This window comes from Solenopsis invicta, chromosome 4 (genome assembly GCF_016802725.1).
Source record: "Solenopsis invicta isolate M01_SB chromosome 4, UNIL_Sinv_3.0, whole genome shotgun sequence".
Taxonomy (NCBI): Eukaryota; Metazoa; Arthropoda; class Insecta; order Hymenoptera; family Formicidae; genus Solenopsis; species Solenopsis invicta.
Genome location: NC_052667.1, coordinates 6051169 through 6075361, shown reverse-complemented (window position 1 = coordinate 6075361; position 24193 = coordinate 6051169). Strand labels below are relative to the sequence as shown.

Below are 24193 nucleotides of genomic sequence, written 5' to 3'. Positions count from 1 at the left end.
TCGTTAGAAAATCGAAAGAAAGAAAAGAAGAAGCCAGAGAATGACCATACCCACGATTTAAATTTTAGAGCGCCAAAAACGAGCCGTACAAAAGTTCTCAATACCATTATTACAAAAAATTGGCTAATAATATTTAATAAAACTTACTCTTAATATTTTTTCGACATATGACTCTCCGATTGTCCGAATCCAGCCATCACGCAATACTGCATTTTCCGGAAATCGGTAAAAACTTGCTTGCTCTGGCAAGCACTTTTCGCTGAAGTTTATGCACAATTTCACCATGCAACGTACCTTATTTTCACTTAATTTCCCTTTAATCTTCTCGTCAATTCTCACCCCGAGTAATACCTGTAACATAAGATATCTATTGATTAGTCTAGATACGTTATATATTTCTATACATATTGCAAATATTACTCACCCCAAGGTTGTCTTCTAGTCTTCTTCTTTTTCTTCTTCAGATTAACTCACTCACTCACTCACTCGCGAAAATACGAATAAGATCGCGCGATAACATTTATGTCTTGATCCTGCGCAGGACATTTGAAAAGCATGCAAATATAAAAAGAAAATTTAATACTCACCGACCGATGCGCAACGAGCGGAGTTACTCAACTACGAAGCTACGATGATACTGTAACACACAAACATAAGATTCAAAAATTAAAACTGTGCTCAAAATATTTGACATTTTGAAAGTTAATTTTTATATACCCAGAGAAAGGTTTCTTTGAGTCAAAAAATATAATATTTGTTTGACTCAAAGAAATTTGTGCATTGCTATACTGTTAAAAAAATTTCTTTGATTCGAAGAAATTTTATGATTGTTCCTTTTATTACAATTAAAGAAATATTTATCGTGCAACGCAAATCTTTCTTTAAATAAAAGAAATATATTTTTAAAATCAGAATAACTAAATTGTGTTTTACATTTCTGCTAGTACTTTCTTTGAATTAAATAATTATTTATTCAAATTAAACGAATTATTTGAACAAATAGTTTATTTACTTTAAAAAAGATGAATACGGTCATTTCTTGAAACCAAATAAATTTTTATTTTCCTCAAAGGTATTTTCATTTCAACTTAAAAAAATCAAATTAAAGAAACGATGTCATCAATTTAAATATAATTTTTCTCTAGATGTCTATAACATTTTTTTATAAATTTTCTTTATGTAACTTTTTTTAATTTATTGTGATCAGATCAAATGAAAGAGAAAAAGATTATTAAATTCATATAAATAAGAAATTATATTTACCCCAAGGTTGCTCCGCTGAGGCCCGATGCCTCTCCCAGGCCTCCTCCTCCTCTCAGTGTCCTCAAGGTTGTCCTCTTCTATTTGTTGCACACGCGAAACACTCGCGAATAATACTAAATTTGCGCGCGTGGACTTATTATTTATAAAGTTTCTCGCGCGATACTGCGGCACTTCGGGTTTATAAAACCCATGATATGAGTTCCCATTCAGAAGGATTCCCGTGGATTCAGCACCCCGAGTCGGCACGTAGAACGCACGCGTACCCGCCCCCGAACAAGGGTAAGCCCCAAGCAGAAGAAAACGAAATCAATGGTATTGAATTCCTACGTCTGTTGTCTCACAAAAATCACGTCTAAAATTGACTCGTTCATAGGCCCAGCCAACGGATCATCTTAATCAGTCCCACTGGATCTTATATCCAAGCGGCGTCGACAAGACACTCGGGCAGGACGAGAGAAGAAGGTACTCATTGCCGACGTCTAGCATTTTAGACGAATCAGGAAATGAGAGCCAGCCTCTCGTCACAAGCTTAACCTACAAGGCCAAGTTCTGACCAAGTCAGATTAAACATGATTCACCTAGCTCGAACCCCAAATTCAAAGAATCCAAAAAGGGTATCAAGAATCTAAGAAAGCCTTAGGTGGACGAGAGCAAGAGAAACGTGCGAATCCAAGGCAACCGATCCGAACTCTAACCGCTTAGGACCGAACCGATCGCCGGAGACAGAGCATGTAAACTCACACATCCAGACAACCGCGCAACATGCATACGAACATGTCGTACAGCGGCTCGGAATTGCCTCGTGCACGGGCACTTCGGCATGGAACGTCGCGGTGCGGCGCGCACGCCCACCATGCGCAACGCCCCAGTAAAAATGTTCACTGCCAAGCAGCGGGGGTGCGATTCCCGGCCCTTGAATTAGGATTCTATCGAATGGGAATTATAATGAAAAGTTCATTAATCCAATACTTAAACGGCACTCCCGGAAAAAAACGCGCGACGCGACGAACCGGCTGCGGTTCGTTTATCTTATTATAAGTCGGCGACGATGGGTGATGTCCTCTTCTCGTCGCCTTCCACCTCGAAGAATATCTGTAACATACGATATCCATTGATTAGTATGGATATGTTATATATACATTCAGTACATCTTACAAATATTACTCACCCCAAGGTTGTCTTCCAGAGTGCCTCCTCTTTTTCAGATTAATTCACTCACTCACTCACTCGCGAAAATACGGATACGATCGCGCGATAATATTATTCTTTGATCCTGCGCAGGACATTTAAAAAGCATGCAAATATAAAGAGGAAATTTATTACTGACTCACCAACCGATGCGCAACGAGCGGAGTTACTCAACTATGAAGCTACGATGATACTGTAACACACAAACATAAGATTCAAAAATTAAAACTGTGCTCAAAATAATTGACATTTCAAAAGTTACTTGTTATATACCCAGAAAAAGGTTTCTTTGAGTTAAAAAAATATTTGTTTGACTCAAAGAAATTTGTGCATTGCTACACTGTTAAAAAAATTTCTTTGATTCAAAGAAATTTTATGATTGTTTTTTTTATTAGAATTAAAGAAATAGTTTGATCGTGCAACGCAAATCTTTATTTAAATAAAAGCAATATATTTTTAAAACCAGAATAACTAAATTGAGTCTTACATTTTTGCCAGTATTTTTTTCAATTAAATAATTATTTGTTAAAATTAGGCCAATTATTTAAACATATAATTGATTTACTTTAAGAAAGATTGATAAAGTCATTTCTTGAAATCAAATAAATTTTTATTTTTCTCAAAGATATTTTCATTTCAACTTAAAAAAAATCAACTTAAAGAAACAATTTCATCAATTTAAATATAATTTTTCTTTAGATGTGTATAACATTTTCTATAAATTTTCTTTAAGTAACTTTTTTTAATTTATTAGATCGAATAAAAAGGAGAAAAATTATTAAATTATGCGTAATATTTTATGAGCAACAAATTCGGATGTTATTTTTATATTCAATTACATTATTATCCACATATTGTCCTACTAACTTAATTCTCCGTTAGCAAAACATTATTAAAAAAAAAAAACTAACAGAGCAACAAATTTTTTTCCTTGGCAACTTTTTAGCAACAAATGAGCAACAAATAAAAAAAAATAGTTTCAATTGATTCTGCTCACTTTGTTTCGCTAAACTTATAAAACGTGCTCGTGATGGTGTTTCGCCGAGGATCGCTACGCCATTACCTGCGTAGTCGGAGTGGTGGAAAACCACCACTCCAAGGATCGACCGCTGCGAGGGGCACGATCGCCGAAGGTCAATATACTTTCTGCATAGTCAGAGTAGTGGAAAACGACCTTGAGACCGATTGTAAAAGAAATAGAAAATCATAGAAATCTTTTCTTCAAACTATATTTTTTTTAAATAATTTCTTTGCGTGTTTTCGATACTAAAATAAAATAGAAAACAAATAATCAAAATTTTATATTTTATATTTAGAAATATTATATTTTTATTACATTTCATTTCACTTTTATTTGGTACACTTTCTTTTTGCCTATTCTCGCTTTTATATTCTCTATATCTACTGGTTATAGCAGCAGTATTGCTGATGCTTATCCAATTGTATAATTCTTTATGTTGTTTTATTTTTGCTATTTATCTCGATGTATCTTAAGTTATGATTCACACAATAAATTAAATTAAATTTTTTAAAAATATAGAATGACTTCAATTTATTTCGAACATGATAATTATTAATTCATCCCGATAGTTGATATCTGACAACCGTTATCAGATCATTAAAAAATTTGGTGCTCGCAAAAATCTTGTACTAAAATAATCCTTAGACTGTAGTATCTATCTTGATACTACCTTAATTGTAGTATCAAGATGTAAAAATCTCTGAATATAATGCTAATTATATATGCTATAACATGTTGAAAATAATCTTTTTTTATCCGCGGAGAGCAGGCGCCCGTTACAGTTATATATAGCAACAAATTCAGAGAAATATTTTTAGATCTTGACACTACTATGTTTAAAGATACTTTAGTACAAGAATTTTGCGAGCGTCAAATTCTTTGACGATTTGATAACGGATCTCACGCGCCAACGGCAAGAACAAATTAATAATTTTTATCGTTTAGCAACAAATTCGGTTCCTGCTCTATTTCAATTATATATATTTTATACGTTATTTTATCACAGAAAATATGCGAATATAAAATTATGTAAGTGTAAATGTCCGAAATGGCAATGCAGCGCTAAATACATAGTGTTATTTTTTAAACAAGTATATATTTTTAATTTATTTTAGCGGTTTCTTAGAACCTATTTCTTACCCCCCCGCCCCTCCCTACCTACTTTTTGCTTCAAAGCATTTGTAATGCCTGATTCAGCGCGATCTAAAGTTTTGAGTAAGTAAGAACTCGTAAGGTATTATACCTGGGGATCGATTGTGTATCATGTAACTAGAGTGAAAATGACAAAAGTGAACAAATTTACTAGAGTATTTATAATTTCATTAGTCAATACCTAGGGGTCGATCATAGGCCTAATCATAGGCCTAGTTTACACCGAGCACTTGATATGCGTACTAACTCGTAACTTTTTATTAAATTATCTTACTTTCGACAATGCGTGCATACATGATACATATATTTAATTATCTCGATTCATATTGTACCAGCTTAATATAGTATTCTTTAAATTTATTGCCGAAATTACGAAAATTTAATAAAAAATTACTAGTTAGTTCGTGTATTAAGTACTCGTTGTAAACTAATTTTCGCTTATATAACAAGAGTGAAAATTACAAAATTATAAAAATTTACTAGGTGTTGACCAATGAAATTATAAATACTCTAGTAAATTTGTTCACTTTTGTAATTTTCACTCTAGTTACATGATACACAATCGATCCCCTAATGGGCTAACCGCTTAAGGCTGCGTTCAGATTTCCCTCCCGGGTGCACCCAGACATTATTCTATCCTTGTTTAACATTCGGTAAACAACAGAGATAAAACGACATTTGGGTGCACCCGGGTGGGAAATCTGAACGCAGCCTAACAGGGATTTCCAACGCGCTTCAATACGCTGTACGTTGGAGTAAGTAGGGGTGGGTCCCATAGACTTAGAAAACTACCGAGTTATGCATAAAGCCTATAGAAGAGAAAAAGCAACAGAGCACGGAAAGTCGTTTGCGATGCGCGCATTGAAAGCGCTGAGCATCAAAAAGCGCGGTCGTATCTTGAACCAAGTGAATAACATATGTAACAAAGAAAGACTCTTTACACAAGTTAACGTCTTCCAAGCACACGTTATTATTCTCTAAACTGTAAAAATTAAAATAATTTTTATTCTATATTATTTCAATATCCGTGGAATATTATGAAAATGTTCTTTCAAACAAATATTATTTTTGTTCAAAAATTAATGTAAATTATTATGCATAAAATATTCATAAACTTTACAATTATTACATTTAAAAACTACATTTAAAAACTACATAATATTTCCGATAATTTAAAAAATATTAAAAGAAATAAATAATATTATTTACTTTTAATATAATATTCTTATAATACTCATATACAATAATATTATCAGGAGTGAGCATAGAATTATTCTTTATTAATATTAAATAATTGTACGCTTATAGAGAGGGGAATTCCACTCAACGCATAGATCGCATAGGAAACCGCGTTCTAAATTTTATAAGCACTTCATACACTTTTTATACGCGCACAGTCATAGCGTCAAAATATGAAGAAAACCAATCATAATATTCCGTATACTGTTCGTATAAGCGCATAGCAGGAGACACCGAGTTTCTCCATGGTAGCACGTCGATTCGTGTCTTCTCTCTCGACCCAGCGTCGAGCGAGAAAGGTGCGCTATTAAAACGCCTCCTACTACTTTCTGCCCGTACCCTGACCTCCGCCGCACTTCCATGAAACACGTATGTACGTACGTGGCTTCACGTATGTACGTACGCGGCTTCACGTGTGTGCGGCAACCGAGCGTCTGCGCGGAGAGATACCATTTCTGCCGGTGCGTGTACACACTCATTGGTTATTGAAGCAACAAGGGTGGGATACATGGGGAGCGCTATATATCGCGTAAGTAAGAAGTCGCGTAGTAAGAATCATTTCGTGCTGAACAATTAACTCGAATACATTAGTTAATGTAGTGCAGCGAGTTTGAGCGCTAAGACATTCGACGATCAAAGAAGTGCAAGTCTCGGCTAGACAATCAAAGTCAAGCCAAGTGGGGTATAGAAAACGACGTGGCATACGGTCGCATACGCCATTAAAACGTGTAAAATCGATGATCTACCGAGTTTGGAACTAATCGTTGAAATTAACATCGGAAACTGGACGCGGTAAGTAAAAGTCGTACTATTTGGAGTTTAAGCATGTGGTCGCGTGGTCAAAGAAGATATTTCGAGTTTTCTCTCTCACCAAAAAGTACGTCTCGTGCGTGTCGCGAATACGAGACGCGAGAACGAATTTTTATATAACGCCACAACCACGTGCTTTGCTACTTTCGATGACGATCGTGCTCCGCCGCTAGACACGACGATTTGGACGCCAACTATTGAGAGTATAAATTAGTTTGGTCCATTTTCAAAAGATGGCTATGGCTATTATGAATGTGTCATAGTGACAGTTGATTCCGGTGGTTTCAGAGAGGTTAGACATCTGTTAATAATATTCAGTACATATCGCTTTGAGTTTCATACAAAACACCTGTTTTTTTACTGTGTTGAATATGTCAACTTTTGTAGTAACTAAGCAGCATTTGCGGGAGGTTTTAGTTTTCTGTTTTAATTAGAAGAAAAGCGCAGCTGTAGCGCATCAAATGGTAGTAGCAGTTTATGGTGACAATGCTCGAACTGATGAATCATGTAGGGAATGGTTTCGATGTTTCAAGAATGGTGATATCAGCGTTGAAGACAAGCCTCGCTCTGGACAGCCAAAAAACACCCCAAAGGGGTGTTGTATACTACGAGTTGCTACAACCTAGCGAATCCATTACGGGCGATCGGTATAGGCTACAATTGATTCGTATGAGCCGTGCATTACGAGAAAAACGGCCGGAATACGAGGAACCAAGGTCCGTGGATTGGCGTTGGAGGGGAAGGAAGGTCGTTGCATCCACTTCAACGATGTGGAACGAAAATGGCGGCGGCCATACTTTTACTGCACACTTGCTCACTCATACAACTAATAGCTGTAGTACCTATGTACACTAACATTGACTCGCTGTCTCGAAAATGGTGGCTATGCAACGACCTTCCTTCCCCTCCAACGCCAATACACGGATCTTGCGAGGAACAACATGGCAAAGTTATTCTGCTACATGATAACGCTCGGCCTCATGTCGCAAAAGTCGTCAAAACTTATTTGGAAACGCTCAAGTGGGATATTTTATCGCACCCGCCGTATTCGCCGGACATCGCTCTATCTGATTACTGGTTCTTCCGACGAATGCAGCACGATTTAGCAGAACACCGGTTCACTTCTTTCGCAGAAATCGAAAATTGGCTCCTAACTTGGATCGTTTCAAAAGACAAAACATTTTTTCGAGATGAAATTCGAAAATTGCCTGAGAGGTGGGACAAAGTAGTAGCTAGTGATGGACAATACTTTGATTAATCTGTTCATTCAATTTGTTCTAAAATAAATGCATTTTTGACCACAAAAAAACGGACCGAATTAATTTATACTCCCAATAGTGTATAGTGTGAAAAAAGATAGAAAAAAGACAGACGCCAAATCAAATATGCATCTCGGGGTGTTTACATAGCGTTCTCGAGTTTAAATAAAAAAACATTCTCAAGCAACAACGCCGACGAAAATTGATTTTTAAACCGACGCAATGCACGTACATTCCGACGAAACGTATATGCCGTCTTTATTTTACCTAATTTTTCTATCTTATTTCCCAGGAGTGGAAGGAAAGAGCAGAAAAAAAAGAACGGAGAGAAAGAGCAAGGGTCGGAGAGTACCAAGACGCTCCATTTTACTCGCGCTAGCAGAAACAGAGGTGGATAGTGGAAGTGCTTTGCATCTACAGAAAAAATGGGCGATAATACAAGGTAATTTTACAACTATTACGAATTTTATAATAAGAAATATAAATCGGCAGATTTATTTTTTCTAATCTTTGATTATATACCTCTGGACTGCTACCAGGCTAGTAGTTTTTAACCAAATTTATGACAGAGAGGGAAATATTTTGTATCTCTCTCTGTTTAATATACACATCTCTAAACTATAAGTCTAGGTTGATAATATTTCTCTTCCTTTAACCCGTAATAGTCCGGGAGGTAATGACACAAATTTTTGACCAATATCGACAAAGCTGATTTTCATTTGTACAGTTGTTTTTGTGTTACAAATGAATAAAATGACCGTCAGCCCACGATCCCGCGGGACGGGGAGCTCCCACAGTGTCTTCAAATAGTTTTTTTATTATAACGATTAAAGTATTAAAGTTAGGTAAAATATGTCTATAATCTTTATTGTAGAGCTTATCACAAGCTTCATTTTTTGTTTGACTTTGTAAAATAGTTTCTTTTCTTTGTAAAATAAATATTTTTGGAAATAATAAAGAAAAACTGTTTTTTTTTCTCTAAGTAAATCTCAAAAACTGTACGAAAGCGCCAATTAATTTATAGGGAAAAGTTGTTTAGTATCCTTGCCTCTATAACATGTGTCAAGGTCAACATGATTGGAACTGAGTCCCCTATACTGCATCCCAGCCAGAAACGATGTCGATTCGATGTCGATAGCACTGGTTGATCGACGATCAAAATGTGTAGTCGATTCGACTTAAAAATGGGCTTAAATTTCAACCAGTCATCGACAAGTCGATTTGATGTCAAATTAATACTAATTCCCAGCGAGAAATGACCTATCGAATCGACATCGAAATAATATCATTTTGATGATTTCGATGTCGAACGACGTCGATTCGACTAATTATTTCTGGCTGGGATAATTACCCTATTTTTTTTACATATTAGTATGAGTGACTGACGCACGACGTTCCGCAGTTGCCGCGGCTGACGGTATCCTTTCGACATTTCATGTTGTCAATAGTAAGTACAAGAATTTTTAGCTTTGTCAATATTAACTTTTCGTTAATATTAACACTTCTTTTATGACATTGTTGGAACACTGTGGAAGCCCCCCGTCCTGCGGAATCATGGGCTGACGGTCATTTTATTCATTTGTAACACGAAAACAACTGTAGAAATGAAAATCACCTTTGTCGATGTTAGTTGAAAATTTGTGTCATTACCTCCCGGACTATAATGGTCCATAGGGTCCAAAAGACCTCACGCGTCCTTCTAACTTTAAGGGTAGACAGACCATTCAAAATCGAACAGCCTTCTATGAAACTAATTTTTATCTAAAAGTATACTCTTTTGAGAATATACTCCTAAATTTTTGTTGAATTATCTCAAAAATAAAAAATTTTATGAATATTTTTGTAAAAAAAGTCCAATTTTGCAATTTTTTTTATTTGAATTTGTTCATTATGTTAAATTTATCTGAAAGTATACTATCTTAAGAATACACCCTTAAATTTTTGTTGAATTATCTCAAAAATTAAAAATTTTATAAATATTTTTGTAAAAAGTCAAATTTTGCAATTTTTTCTGTTTGAATTTTTTTCACTGTGTTAAATTCTAATTTAAAAAAAATTATTAAATGATAAAGAATAAACCTCAAGGTGTGTCCAGTAAAATTTTTGCGACGAAATATCAAAAAGCTGGAAAATGGCGACTGATTTTGTGCAGGAGGGTCCAATGGACCCTATGTGATCATTATGTTATTATTTGGAAGTGTGACCATTACGGGTTAAACATCAAAGAATCGTTTGCGTATCTTGAAACGATATAGAAATTATAAAACTGAGAATTTATTGTGTGTGTGAAGCTGGCGTATCATTTCGTGGAAACTCACGAAATGTTGAGAGTTCTGGCTTTATTTACAATAGTTCTATAGTTCCTGATAGATAAAACAAATAGTTCTGGCCTTTAAAGCGAAAAAAACGTATAGGACAAAGTGAGACGCCAAGTTCACGCAGCGTCTCAGTTTGTCCTGCGTCACTTTCCAGACCCAATTCTTGTAGAATTTTAAAAGATCTATAGTTCTAGATGAGTTCTAGAAAGAGTTCTAGCGTTTAACATAGTTTATTTAATTAAAAAAAAAAAATTATTATAAAATATTTATTTTATAATATTATTATATAATAGAGTTCCGTGTACACAAAAATATTTCTCCTCCAGTTCTGAACGTATCTAAACGCCTTCCGAAGAGTTCCGGTCGATTCCGTTATTTAATATTTAATAAAAAATTATTAACTCCCGCCAAACACGTATTTTGTTATATATGGGTGAGACGCTGGTCTTTTTCGAAGAGTTCTGTGTATCAAAAAATATTTTTCCAATAGTTCTTAACGTAACAAAGCGCCTTCCGAAGAGTTCCGGTCGATTGCATAATTTATTAGTTAATAATAAATTGTTAACTCCCGCCAAACACGTATTTTGTCATATATGGGTGAGACGCTGGTCTTTATTCGAGAGTTCCGTGTACAAAAAAATATTTCTCCTTCAGTTCTGAACGTATCTAAACGCCTTCCGAAGAGTTCCGGTCGATTCCGTTTTTAATATTTAATAAAAAATTATTAACTCCCGCCAAACACGTATTTTGCCATACATAATTTACCATACATAGTTTATTATTTGACGCTGCAGCATCTCACCCATATATGACAAAATACGTGTTTGGCGGGAGTTAACAATTTATTATTAACTAATAAATTATGCAATCGACCGGAACTCTTTGGAAGGCGCTTTCTTACGTTAAGAACTATTGGAAAAATATTTTTTGGTACACAGAATTCTCGAATAAAGACCAGCGTCTCACCCATATATGACAAAATACGTGTTTGGCGGGAGTTAACAATTTATTATTAACTAATAAATTATGCAATCGACCGGAACTCTTCGGAAGGCGCTTTGTTACGTTAAGAACTATTGGAAAAATATTTTTTGGTACACAGAACTCTCGAATAAAGACCAGCGTCTCACCCATATATGACAAAATACGTGTTTGGCGGGAGTTAATAATTTTTTATTAAATATTAAATAACGGAATCGACCGGAACTCTTCGGAAGGCGTTTAGATACGTTCAGAACTGGAGGAGAAATATTTTTGTGTACACGGAATTCTATTATATAATATTATAAAATAAATATTTTATAATAATTTTTTTTTTTTTATTAAATAAACTATGTTAAACGCTAGAACTCTTTCTAGAACTCATCTAGAACTATAGATCTTTTAAAATTTCTACAAGAATTGGGTCTGGAAAGTGACGCAGGACAAACTGAGACGCTGCGTGAACCTGGCGTCTTACTTTGTCCTATACGTTTTTTTCGCTTTAAAGGCCAGAACTATTTGTTTTATCTAGCAGGAACTATAGAACTATTGTAAATAAAACCAGAACTCGCAATATTTCGTGAGTTTCCACGAAATGATACGCCAGCTTCACACACACACACACGAGATACAGGACTGTAGGAGTAATTTATATGCTAAGAACAGAATTTATTTGAATTAAATACTCAAACAATATCCATGTGCAGTTAGTCCCCCAACATTAAAAAAAATTTTTTTTTAACTCATTTGATTGTTCATCATTTGCACATGTATATACACTTTGAATTTTCGTTTGCACACTTCTATTAAAATGGTTATTAAAAAAACAATTTAAAGTGTGCATACATGTGTAAACAATGAGCAATTAAATGAGCTAAAAAAAATTTTGTTTTAATGTTGGGAGACTAACTTCACACGGGTTCAAGCAATATGATAGCGCGTCGCAATCAGTTGTTTGTAATGATCAAACGGCACCACTACTAATATTCAAAATCATATTTTGCAATGCTTACACGAAAAATCACTTACACCAGATCTCCGAACATTCTCAATTTTGCAAGGATTTAAAGACACAGTGTTCTCAATGCTTTCATGTTTGCATCTCGGCTTATAAGACCCTTCTACTTAAATATTTTCGGAAACATATTTCTTTTAATTATTATCTCAAACAAAATATTAATTTGATATTAATATTAAACAAACGTAAAATTAATATTAAATATATTTCCTTTAAATCATTATCTCAAACAATTAATGTTAAATAAATATTTAATTAATATTAAATAAATATTATTTTTACAATGAATCTGTACAATGTCAAACTAAATTGATAAAAAAATAAACATTAAAAGGACATTGAAAAAAGATTGTCTGCTCATTGGGCAGGTATGTACTTTATAGGTATATGTTTCATTTTCCAATAATGGCTGCCGTTAGCAGTCCAGAGATATACATATATCAAAGCCTCCTCAGAACTGGATGCTATTATATTTAAACGGAAAAAAAGAATTCTTTCTTTTAATTTTTCTAAAGTTCATCATGAATTCGACGAAAATAGCCAAAATATTTTTACTAGTTTTGTACGATAAAATTTAATCAATTTTTTTTCTATGCAGCAACCTGGATCAACAACAAGAATCTGCCATGGATCTTTCCATAAAAACGGGGAGAGCTACGGATCAAAGAGATTGTAGGCCAACGCATCGTCAGCCTAATTTAAATTATTATCAAAACTACAGCCACTTGACCAGATACGGCAGCTTGAACATCAACTATCCTGGTTCTAGCATAAATCAAGATATGATGATACCGTTAACATCCACTAGACCAAATTCAACATCATTGTGTAAAAGAGATAGTGCCGCGAAATTGCAATCCTTGATCCGGACGAAAATGGGAAGCCGAAAAGAAAATCAAAGCAAGCGATCGAGGAAAGAAAGAGATATCGAAGAGAAGATCAAGGCAATTGACATGGTATGTAGCGGCAAACCCAAGGCGGCGGTGGCGCGTGACATTGGCGTGCCAGAATCAACTTTGCGCGGGTGGTGCAAAGCCGCAGATAAGATCCGCATGCAAGCAAATCAGCGAGCATCTGGATATTATAAGCATATTTTGACAACGTTCAGTTCGGATAACGTTCCGGATAATAGTCGATCGAGATCGTCATCGCGGTCAACGCCAACCGGTCAAGGTACGGGATTCTCGCGTTCTTCTGGCGTTGCGGACAGACCTAGCAAGGAACTTGAACCCGGTCTGGCTTTGAAAAGAATGAAGATTGACAACCTCTCGCCATTCGCCGCCGCAAATATGTCGACATCGTCTACATTAACGAATGATTTATACGAACGCGAGCTTACACAATTCAACTTGTATTGTTTTATGACTACTACTTCTACCAGATGTCCATCATCGGCAAGTATTCCTCTGAATAGTCTGCAGATGCATAGGAACAACGGTGCGATGAAATCATCGAGAAAGCACAGGATCCAATCGCCAAATGCGAGAAATGTCTCGGCTGGAAACAACTCTCAACTATCAACTAACGTTCACACCTCCTTCCTATCAACCAGCAACCAAAACGCCCTTCTGTCAAGCAGCAATGAATCGATCCCATCTACATCAATGAGCAATCGTTACGACGAAAAGCTAATGGCAGCGATTCGAGATCCGATAGTTCGTCGAAAACGTAAGACCTTAAATGATATTGTAAATAATTTGCATGAATGTAGACAATTTATGAGTCAAACCGAGTTATCGGAATTATAAATTACCAGTATAAGCTCTTGTGCCTTCATTGGTGCACATTAAATTCGTTGTACACAAATCATAACTATGTGTTATTTGTGACATATCACTTTTACACTTAGATTAACGTACAGCGACTTTTATGTGCCATAATGCGTACTAGTGCGGTTTAATCGAATTCACTATAATTGTTTATATATGTACATACACACACAATCTTAAAACTAATGATTTTAAAATTAAAACAAAAAAACTTAACAAAAAAAAGATAAATATTTTTAATTTTAGATTTAATTTATTTTAAGTTTAATATCATTTTTTTAGTTAATAATTTTGTTTTTTATTATACGAATAATGTAAATAATGTAAATAAGGACAATTTAAAACAAAACATATCGAATTAATTTGACGATACGCTCCACCTCGTTACCGGGCCGATCACCTGCCTTAGCATTTTGCAACGCATTTGCCGAAACAAAAATTCGAGGGGGTAACCACTAGCTACAGATTATTGCTAATTAATTTCATAAAACTTTTTAATTACCTTTTTTCAGAAAAAACATGGAAAAATGATTACAAAAGCCAAAAACTTGCGCTATTATATATGATTTCCAAAGCTTACCTAAAAACTCAAAATGATTTCATGATTACATCATTTGATTGTAACATGATTACGTGAGAATTTCCTAATGATTTCGGAGATACTGTTACATTAAGTACACAATTACATTAATTGGTTACCTCTTCGCAAAGATTACTTATGCAAACATGCCTGCGTTCAAAAACTTCATCGCTGGCTATTACGATTTCGCTCGCGCCTGAAGTGCTCATTTACGGCCTCCACATGGCAGATTTCCCGATGCGATTGATCGAGCGTGAATTTAAATTTAATTTATTTGTAAGAAAAATTTAAGTTTTAAAAATTCAGTATTTGCAGTATCTTATATAGATAATATGTATATAGTAAATTAATACTGCGGAAGTAATGTATAGTTAAGTGTATATAATTTTTAATTAATAATATAAATCTCAGGTGCTGCCATATATTTTGTAAATTTATTTTCTTTTCCTATCCTTTGACTTCAATATGACAAATTTTAATGTAGTATAAAGCAAAAAATGGTAAACAAAAAAATATACATAAAAATATTTTTAAAAAATTTAAAGATGTGTTGCGATCAAAAGTTTCAAGTTTCTTGGAAATGTTTTCGTTAAAGAATTCAAAATTGTTAAATTAATTTCTTTCACATATATTTTTCCATAACTTCTGTATAAATCATGCGCAATTTTATTTTTCTATCACTCATTTTCGTCTTCATTTACAAAACGCTAATAAGTACTGCATGGATATACGATTAATACTTTATTATTTAAACAGTAATAATTTTAAGAGTAGTTTTAAAAAATAAATATAATATAAGTATCGTTCTTATTAGAGTTGGCTAAACTTAAAAGTGAATTCATTTTAAGCTTATTATAATTTTTCCAAGAATAATACGTCATTTCTAAATATTTCAAATTAATACAGTATTTATATGAAAAATTCACACGCCTGTCATATGTGTGAAAAGGACTTAATATTTTTGTGTCTAATTTATTATAATTTTTTTTCTAAAAAAGTATAAAAAACTTGAATTATGCGCCTCAATAATACAATTATAAACAAAATTAAAAAAGAAAACCTTAGATCGCTCTCTTTTACACTTTAGGTAGTAAATCGAATTTTGGACAGGCCTAGATTAAATTAATCATGATTATCATTATTATGAATCTTTAATAAATTACTTTAGTTAAGTAAAAACTTAATCAACTGATTATACAAAGTAAGTATCAACAATGGCTGTGCACCATGCACCACGAGCAGGTACCTCCCATTATCCTATCCCTTGTCAATGGCTACGCCAGAACGCTCCTCCTATTGCCCCACCTACAGTAATAATTTTATACAGTATACATCAAGTTTATGCAAAATGATTACTGTTTTTTATATGAAATTGTTCTTTCTCATTTACAATTTATTTCTTTTATATAGAATTTTATATAAAATTGTATTCAAAGACACCTTTACTTTGCATTTTTTATTAGTTTCATACCAGTGAGCTCAATTTAAATATTATATAAATAATGGAACTTTTTTTTTAAATATCTTAAATATATATATATATATATATATAATATCTATAAATTTAAAAACATGTTCATATATATACAGGGTGTCCGTCCATAAATGTCCGAGCAAATATCTCGTAACTGGTTGAAGTTAGAAGAAAGATTAATAAGGAAAATTTACATGGTTTTTAGTCGGCTACAAAATGCACGTAAAGAAATTTTTTTTACTCGTCACCTTTTTGAGTTATGAAGGTCAATGTAGGTTTTTTAAATGGGTACCTATAATTTTTTTTGCATATTTACATAGTAGAGGTAATTTTCAATCAAAATTATATTAGGAAAAAAATTGCTACGACGCATCGTTTACGAGATAATCGGCATGCAAAGTATTAAAGTAATAATTTGGATCGAGTATTGTTGAACAAATTTGGAATATCAAATAGGTTGAGAAAGTAAACATTGTTTTTTCATGAAATATTTATTAACAAATTAATTAAGAAATGGTTCGAAATTGTTACCATCATGATCGATACAGCATTCAACGCGTTTTATAATGTTTCTTATTGTTAACTGCAGCATTTCTGTTGTAATACTTTCAACAGCTCTAGTGATTTTATGTCGTAAATCTTCTTCATTTTCAGGAATAGTTGCATAAACAATATCCTTAATATACCCCCAAAGGAAAAAATCGCAAGGTGTCAAGTCCGGAAATCTCGGTGGCCATCGTACAGGACCATTAGTACCCATCCAACAATTAGGAAATCTATTATTTAAAAAGTTAATTACAGCACGTGTATTGTGTGCTGGAGCACCATCTTGTTGAAAAATAATATTTCGAAAAACTGATAATGGAAGATCGCGTAAATAATCTGAGAAAGTTGTTTGCAAGAATTCCAAGTATTTGTCACCATTAAGATGACCATGGAAAAAGAAAGGTCCAATAATCTCATTACTCATACTACCCTGTAATTCATATTACGTGCTATACAAATACTTTATTTACAAATCAAACAGTCGTGTATTTTGAAAAGTTGAAGATCAGCGATCCTGTTCGATATAACAGACTTCATACGAGCGCGTGAGAACAATGTTTACAATTACGGAAAAGTGTGATATGCTCGAGATGTGGTATTACAACAGAAGTTGGGGGTATATTAAGGATATTGTTTATGTAACTATTCCTGAAAATGAAGAAGATTTACGACATAAAATCACTAGAGCTGTTGAAAGTATTACAACAGAAATGCTGCAGTTAACAATAAGAAACATTATAAAACGCGTTGAATGCTGTATCGATCATGATGGTAACAATTTCGAACCATTTCTTAATTAATTTGTTAATAAATATTTCATGAAAAAACAATGTTTACTTTCTCAACCTATTTGATATTCCAAATTTGTTCAACAATACTCGATCCAAATTATTACTTTAATACTTTGCATACCGATTATCTCGTAAACGATGCGTCGTAGCAATTTTTTTCCTAATATAATTTTGATTGAAAATTACCTCTACTATGTAAATATGCAAAAAAAATTATAGGTACCCATTTAAAAAACCTACATTGACCTTCATAACTCAAAAAGGTGACGAGTAAAAAAAATTTCTTTACGTGCATTTTATAGCCGACTAAAAACCATGTAAATTTTCCTTATTAAACTTTCTTCTAACTTCAACCAGTTACGAGATATTTGCTCGGACATTTATGGACGGACACCCTGTATATATATATAATATCTATAAATTTAAAAACATGTTCATAAAAAGCTGCCCTGTTTTAGATTTGATGCATGAATTCTGCAAATTAATTATCTTTCTAATTACAAACAACAACAAATATCTTGACCTATAAAATACACAATTAAAGGTAATGCTACAAATTTTTATATTATTTCTATATTATTTATTTTTTATGAATGAATATATATTAGTCTATTTAAAGTCACAAAATATACTATATACACTTTATGTTATGCTTACATGATTTTTTTTTAAACAGCGAAGCTATATATATTAGTATAAAGTGGATAACATAATATAGATAAAAGTAATTAAGTAAATAATTAATATCTGATTTTAATTTTAATTGAATTAAAAATATATATTATTAAAAATAAAAAACAAAATCTAATTTTTACTATTTCTTATAAAATCTGAAACGTCTACGAATCATCTATAAATTATTTGCAAAGAGATAACACGAAAAACATAATTTACATATTTTACACGTAATATAGATTATTTATATTCCAGATTCAATTTTTGGATAAGGCTGTTATATTTTTACAATAAATTCTTTAGTTTTTTTTTTAAGTTTTCCGTGTTGGCATTTTTGTTAGCATCATTATTAAATAATTAATTCTCGATTTAATTTAAGTGATATTACTATTTTCGTTCAATTTAAAACTGTGTTGTTTTCTCCGAACGATCCTGCCGAATAATTTAACGACGTGTAGTTTGGCGCATTTAAAATCACACAAGAAATATCAAAGAATTAAGGATCCTAAATATCGATCGTATTACAGAATAAATTAATTTTCGAATTGATTTAACAAATCGCAATCTTTTTATAGAATACAAGTTCGCATAAAAAAAAATTTGGATAGGATAGATTTTACGAGAAAATCGAAAGAAAGAAGAGAAGAAGAAGCTTGAAAATGGCCCCCGATTTGGCTGATACGTTTATTAGAAAAAAAAAGGTAAGGCCTGGCAGAACTTTTCGAGACATCATACGCCATCTCTACAACGTGAACATACACTATGTTGCCAATGTACATACAGTCAGTCAATACCTTAGAAAGCATTTCAATCGCGTCTGTTGGCACACCTGGCGAAGAGATGAGTGCCGAGCGCGCGTACACAAATTTTAAATTTTTTCTACCCTAACGGCTTACGCACGATTCATCGAGTCGCAATTGATACGAGCGTAATCAGAATGAGACACAAATACTGAAATGTGAAGGCGAATAAACAGCAGATGACAAATGAATTGACTCACCGTTCGCCGCTGTTCGCTCCGTCCAGCTCCGTCTCGTAGTCTCAGCCGCCGCTTTCGACGATCCAAGATCCTCCTCCTCTCGATTCGTACTTGGCACAAACGCGCGACATTTGGTTCGTTTTCGGCACCCCCGGTACTCACGCCCGTCGAAAACTCGAGATACGGGATACGGAGCAACGGAGAAGACGCGATTGAACGCGCGACGCGACTTCATGCCGTCCCGACCGATCGTCCATTGTCGTCTGAGTGACTGAGAATTCAAGATTCTCCTCACGACGATTCGTCTTGATTCGTACTTGCCACGAACGCGCGAGCCTTCGTTTTCTCGAAACCCTCCTGGTGCTCACGCGTGTCGGAAACTCGGAATAGGAAACAACGGAAAAGCTGCGAAACACGATTGAACGCGACACGACTTGCTACCATGCATGCGACGCGACGGATGGTTGGTACGAATGTCGACACTTCACTTTCGGCAGTCGACGACACTCTCGAAACACTCGCTCGCGTCAAAAACTCGTATGGGACGACGAGGATACGGGTTGAAATGCGTTGCGACGCACCGCGACGACCTTCCGCATGCTCCCTAACCGACCGACTGCTGGCACTGCGTAGCAGCGGTAGCGGCGTGACGTATGACTCACGTGACTAGCGCCTGCGCGCCGCTACCGCCGCCGCTACGCAGTAATAGCAGTCGGCGAGTTGCGTCGGACAGGGGGGGACGCGGGGACGACAGAAAGTCGCGGCGCGTCATGGCGCATTTCAACTCGCATCCTCGTCGTCCTATACGAGTTTTTGACGCGAGCAAGTGTTTCGAGAGTTTCGTGGAGTGTCGGAAGTGAAGTAAATTGTAGGGCGTTCGTGCCAACGTTCGTCGTCAGTCGGATGCGATGCATTGTGCGAAGTCGTGTCGCGTTCAATCGTGTTTCGTATCTTTTCCGTTCGTATCTCGAGTTTCTGACGCATGTTCTGACGAGCATCGGGAGTGTTTCGAAAGTGCCAAAAAGGATCGCGCGTTCGTGCCAAGTGTGAATCAAGACCAATCGTCGTAAGGAGGATCTTGGATCTCGATTCAAACGTTCGAGAGCTGCAACCGAGACAGAGCTAGTCGGAGCTGGACACGGAGCGACCAGCGGCGAACAGTGAGTCAATTTAATTTGTATTTGTAGTCGCTCCTACAATTCCGTATTCGCGCCTTGTCCTCATTACGGTCGCGTAAGTTATTGTCGGTACAGTTTGACGAGACGAATGAATCGGTCGCGTGAAAGCGGTTAGGAATGATTGAGGTTGATATATTCGTGTACGCGCGTCGACGCTCCCTTCGTCAGGTGTGCCAACAATCGCGGGGTGGCGTGCTTGTCGAGATCTATCCTGTACATACATTGGCATCGTAGTGTATGTCCACGTGTAGAGATGGCGTATGGTGTCTCGAAAAATTGTATCAGCTAAAATTGGCTAAAATCTTAATCGTGGACATGGCTGTTCTCAGGCTTCTTTTCTTTCTTTCGATTTTCCTGTGAAATCTATCCTATCCAAATTTTTTTTATGCGTACTTTTATTCTACAAAAGGATTTTGTGATATGTCAAACCGATTCGAAAATTAATTTACTCGGTAATGCAATCAGTATTCAAGATCTTTGGAATATCTCTAAATCTATAATCTAAATCAGAATTATTATTAGAAAAGTATGTTGGACAAGAGAAAATAGAATATAAAGTGTCTGATAAAAAGCTTTGAAAATAGAGTTTCATCTTCTTCGCTAATATGTGCTAATATTAGAGAAGGATTTTTCGAATAGTTTCGATGTAAAACTGTTAATTCTTGTCTAACTTTCCATCTGAATAAAGTCTTTTAACAACCATTATGATTTCCTGAATATCTTTATGGATGCGTGGTCATATTCCTACTATCGTTTAATTACTAATATATTGTTTTTTTTTTACTTTTTATGTTGTTAAATAATTGTATTGAATTGAAAGAAAATTCACGAATTAATTGTTTTTTTTTTTTTAATTAAAATTCTATTTTTTATATAATTATTGATATTTATATATAAATATCTATTAAATTCTTTTCTGTAAAATTAAATAACTACTTGTAAAATTACATGTGTTACCATATTTAAAGGAGATTACTGTAAGTTAAAAAAAAAATCATTAATCTGTTTTATCTTTTTTAATTTATTGAAAATAACCTTGTTACATAACTTAGATTAAAAGTTTTTAGATAGTAATCCATCGTTTTTTGTCAATCTCACGATGCAATCGTCAGACTCACCCTGTGGACAGAAAATAAAGATTTCATCAGATTTAATGCTACTGCAAATTAATATTAATATTATCTAACAGTATTATGACTCATCGCAGAAATATATCAATTAATAATATAATAATTTCATATTTAAAAGATCAATAAAAGAATGAGTCATATAAATCTGTATATACACAAGTAACTTGATTCTCCCTCTGCAATCTGGATCTTTTGCAACACAAGTAAAATTTCACTCTGAAATTTCTTCCCGAAATAAAATAAACTTTATTAAATAAAGGTTGTAACATTTAAAATAAAAAAACTATTTGGTAATATAACAGAGATGTTGAAAAGTAACCCTAAATTTTTTGCAACTTTTTGAAAGCTTAAAACAGTAAGAAAATTTTTGACTAGGCAATAAAAGAATGCAGATGGAGGCTGGTTGCAGGCAGAAGGTTAAACATACCATACGACGAATTGCTCCACAGATTGCATACATCTTGTGAGTGTCGGTCATGCGTCCCGTTTCTGGGTCAACATCAGCCAGAGTTAATTGTATAGATGCATGATCTTTAGCATGGATAATGCGGTTACTCGCCGAGCTGTAACAGAGAGATTTAAAATCAATTTCTTCTAGCAAAAATACATTATGTACAATTACTTTCCTGCAAGTCCCTTGTTTTTGACCATGTATATTTCGAACTTGAAAAGATATATAAAATTATATACTAAATATCAATGTAAAGATCTTATAATGTATAAATGAATAAGATTCATCTTTGCATTGGCTTGTGATATGGTTTTTTCTTGCTAATAATTTAGAATACACAATGTTTGCAAGTAAAATTGTTAATTAATATACTAATATATTTTTCTCAAAGATGACTTAAAGATTACGTCACTCTTGAGCTGATTCAGACAGTATAGTCGAAACATAAATGCTTGTAATTAGGCCATTTTCTCTTTTATACTTTGCAAAAAAAAAATAAGCACTACGAACACATTATAATTATTAAGACTCATCTTTAATTAGCTGTGTTTTCACATATTAATCTGTATTCTCTTATTATTACATACGTCTCACTTCAAATGAGGAAATTACAAGGGAAGGATAGCCGAACAGACTCTTCGACTTATATTAAGTTGATTTCTATATATTCAAGACTATCTTAAGTACTGCCTTAAGATGACATAAACCAAGTACAAAGAGGTTTAGTATCTTTAGATATTACTTAAAACAGTCTTGAAACAAGCATCTACCGCGAATATCATTTTCGCAGTCAGGTTTGTGTAAAGCCACCTAACCTAACTTCACGCGCAAATCGCAGCGTACTTATCGCATACGCTCTTCGGTCGATCTTTCCGATATAAAAAAGAAAGTACGCTGCGAACTTGACGAAGCACCTTCTACACGAGATGTTCGCTTGCCGTGTGTAAAGTTTACAAGAATCATCCACGTGAACCACGTGTAAATGCATCTTACCATTTGCGGGGAATGTACAAATCGACCAGATTTCCCAAATCGTTCTCCATTTTTCTCTATAGCTGCTGCAACACCGTGAAATGAAGAATTAACGTACAGTTCTGACGAAAATGCAGCCGCGTTAATTAATTAGTAAATACTTGTCGCTTACAATCGGCACGTCAGTCGCTCGAGATGGCTGTGGAACGGAAGGATCGACGAACGAAGAAACGGGAACCGCGTGAAGCGTATCGTGCGCCTGCGTGGCGGCCATATTAACTTCACACAGCGTCGCTCAAACGGTTATGGTCGGTCGGGAGGAACGGAGCGTCGCAGCATTCGCAGCGCATTTCACCTCGCATCTTCGTCGTCCCGTACGTTTTTGACACGGGTGAGTGTCGGAAGTGAAACCGAGTGTCGCGCGTTCGTGTTAGATGTTAATCGAGACGAATTGTCATGAGGATCTTGGATCTCGAATGTTCGAGGGCTGCGGTCGAGAAGGAGCTGGACAGAGCGATCAGCGGCGAGCGGTGAGTCAATTTGCAATTGTATTCGCTCCTACAATTCGGTATTCGCGCATCATCCTCATTTAGTTTGATTTAGTTCGCGTAATTTATCGTTGCGCAACGAAAAGAATCAGTCAGTCGCGCGAAAGCCGTTAGAACGGGAACAATTTGAAATTCGTGTACGCGCGCTCGGCGCTCCTTTTGCCAAGTGTATGTACCAACAGTCGGATGACGTGTTTTCCGAGGTTTGAACATTGGCATTATAATGTATGTCTATGTTGTAGAGATGGCGACTCTTTACGGAATTTGCGCCGGTTGCGTTTGCGTAAATTGTAGACTGTGCCTTGTTTGCTATGCTGCATTGCATTTTCTGCACTTGCCTGAAGCAAATTTTTCTCATGAATTTTTATGTGACTGGAAGACTGGAATACTTTTCAAATATACTGGAAAAGTTTTCATCTTCTCTTAAAATTTTTCAGTTATGAAAATTCTGAGATATTTTAAGAGTAATAAGATTTTTCATTTTATTATTTTTAAAAAATTCTTTAAACTTTATCAAATTTGATTTTACCAGAAATTATAAAGTGAGAGCAGTGAGAGTTAGAAATATTTAAGATACTTTAATTTATCAAGGTTGGATAGTACTTAACTAATTAAAAAGCTAAAAGTTGAATAATAAAGTTAAAAAATTAATAACTTTTAACTAAACATTTAGTTAATTTTAAACGACTTAATTTTTTACTTTAACTATTTATTTTTGAAATGTAAACCTTAATTTATCAATTTTTTTCTTAAGTTCAAAATTTGTCTAAAAGAAAAATTTATTTTTACATAAAAAAATATTTCATTGTTATTTCATATAAAATTAATTTACAAACAAAATATAAAATTTG

General features: G+C 34.4%; 3 protein-coding genes across 5 annotated transcripts in view; 2 read left to right on the top strand and 1 right to left on the bottom strand.

Annotated features, from left to right (window-relative positions):
• The first annotated feature begins 6331 nt into the window (after positions 1–6331).
• Positions 6332–15025, top strand: LOC105195803. Its single transcript, XM_039448376.1, has 3 exons — positions 6332–6655; positions 8225–8374; positions 12848–15025. The coding sequence occupies exons 2-3, from the start codon at positions 8358–8360 to the stop codon at positions 13995–13997; spliced, it is 1167 nt and encodes a 388-aa protein (XP_039304310.1). The 5' UTR covers positions 6332–6655; positions 8225–8357; the 3' UTR covers positions 13998–15025.
• A 6217-nt stretch (positions 15026–21242) lies between these two features.
• On the bottom strand, positions 21243–23095 carry LOC105195534 (40S ribosomal protein S21). 3 transcript variants are annotated; one of them, XM_011160974.3, is made up of 4 exons: positions 22967–23095; positions 22816–22880; positions 21799–21934; positions 21243–21360 (listed from the first exon to the last, which is right to left on the bottom strand). In XM_011160974.3, the coding sequence occupies exons 2-4, from the start codon at positions 22863–22865 to the stop codon at positions 21295–21297; spliced, it is 252 nt and encodes an 83-aa protein (XP_011159276.1). In that variant the 5' UTR covers positions 22866–22880; positions 22967–23095; the 3' UTR covers positions 21243–21294. The 3 variants fall into 3 exon arrangements, with proteins under 3 accessions (XP_011159276.1, XP_011159277.1, XP_039304732.1); XM_011160975.3 differs by having other exon boundaries at positions 22816–22877; positions 22967–23048; XM_039448798.1 differs by having other exon boundaries at positions 22816–23008.
• Positions 23096–23108: 13 nt separating this feature from the next.
• LOC105195538 (ankyrin repeat domain-containing protein 29) overlaps positions 23109–24193 on the top strand; it is a 28512-nt gene continuing 27427 nt past the window's right edge. Inside the window, exon 1 of the mRNA XM_011160981.3 lies at positions 23109–23324. Within this exon, the coding sequence (XP_011159283.1) occupies positions 23229–23324 (96 nt within the window). The 5' untranslated portion in view covers positions 23109–23228. The remainder of the gene's footprint in view (positions 23325–24193) is intronic.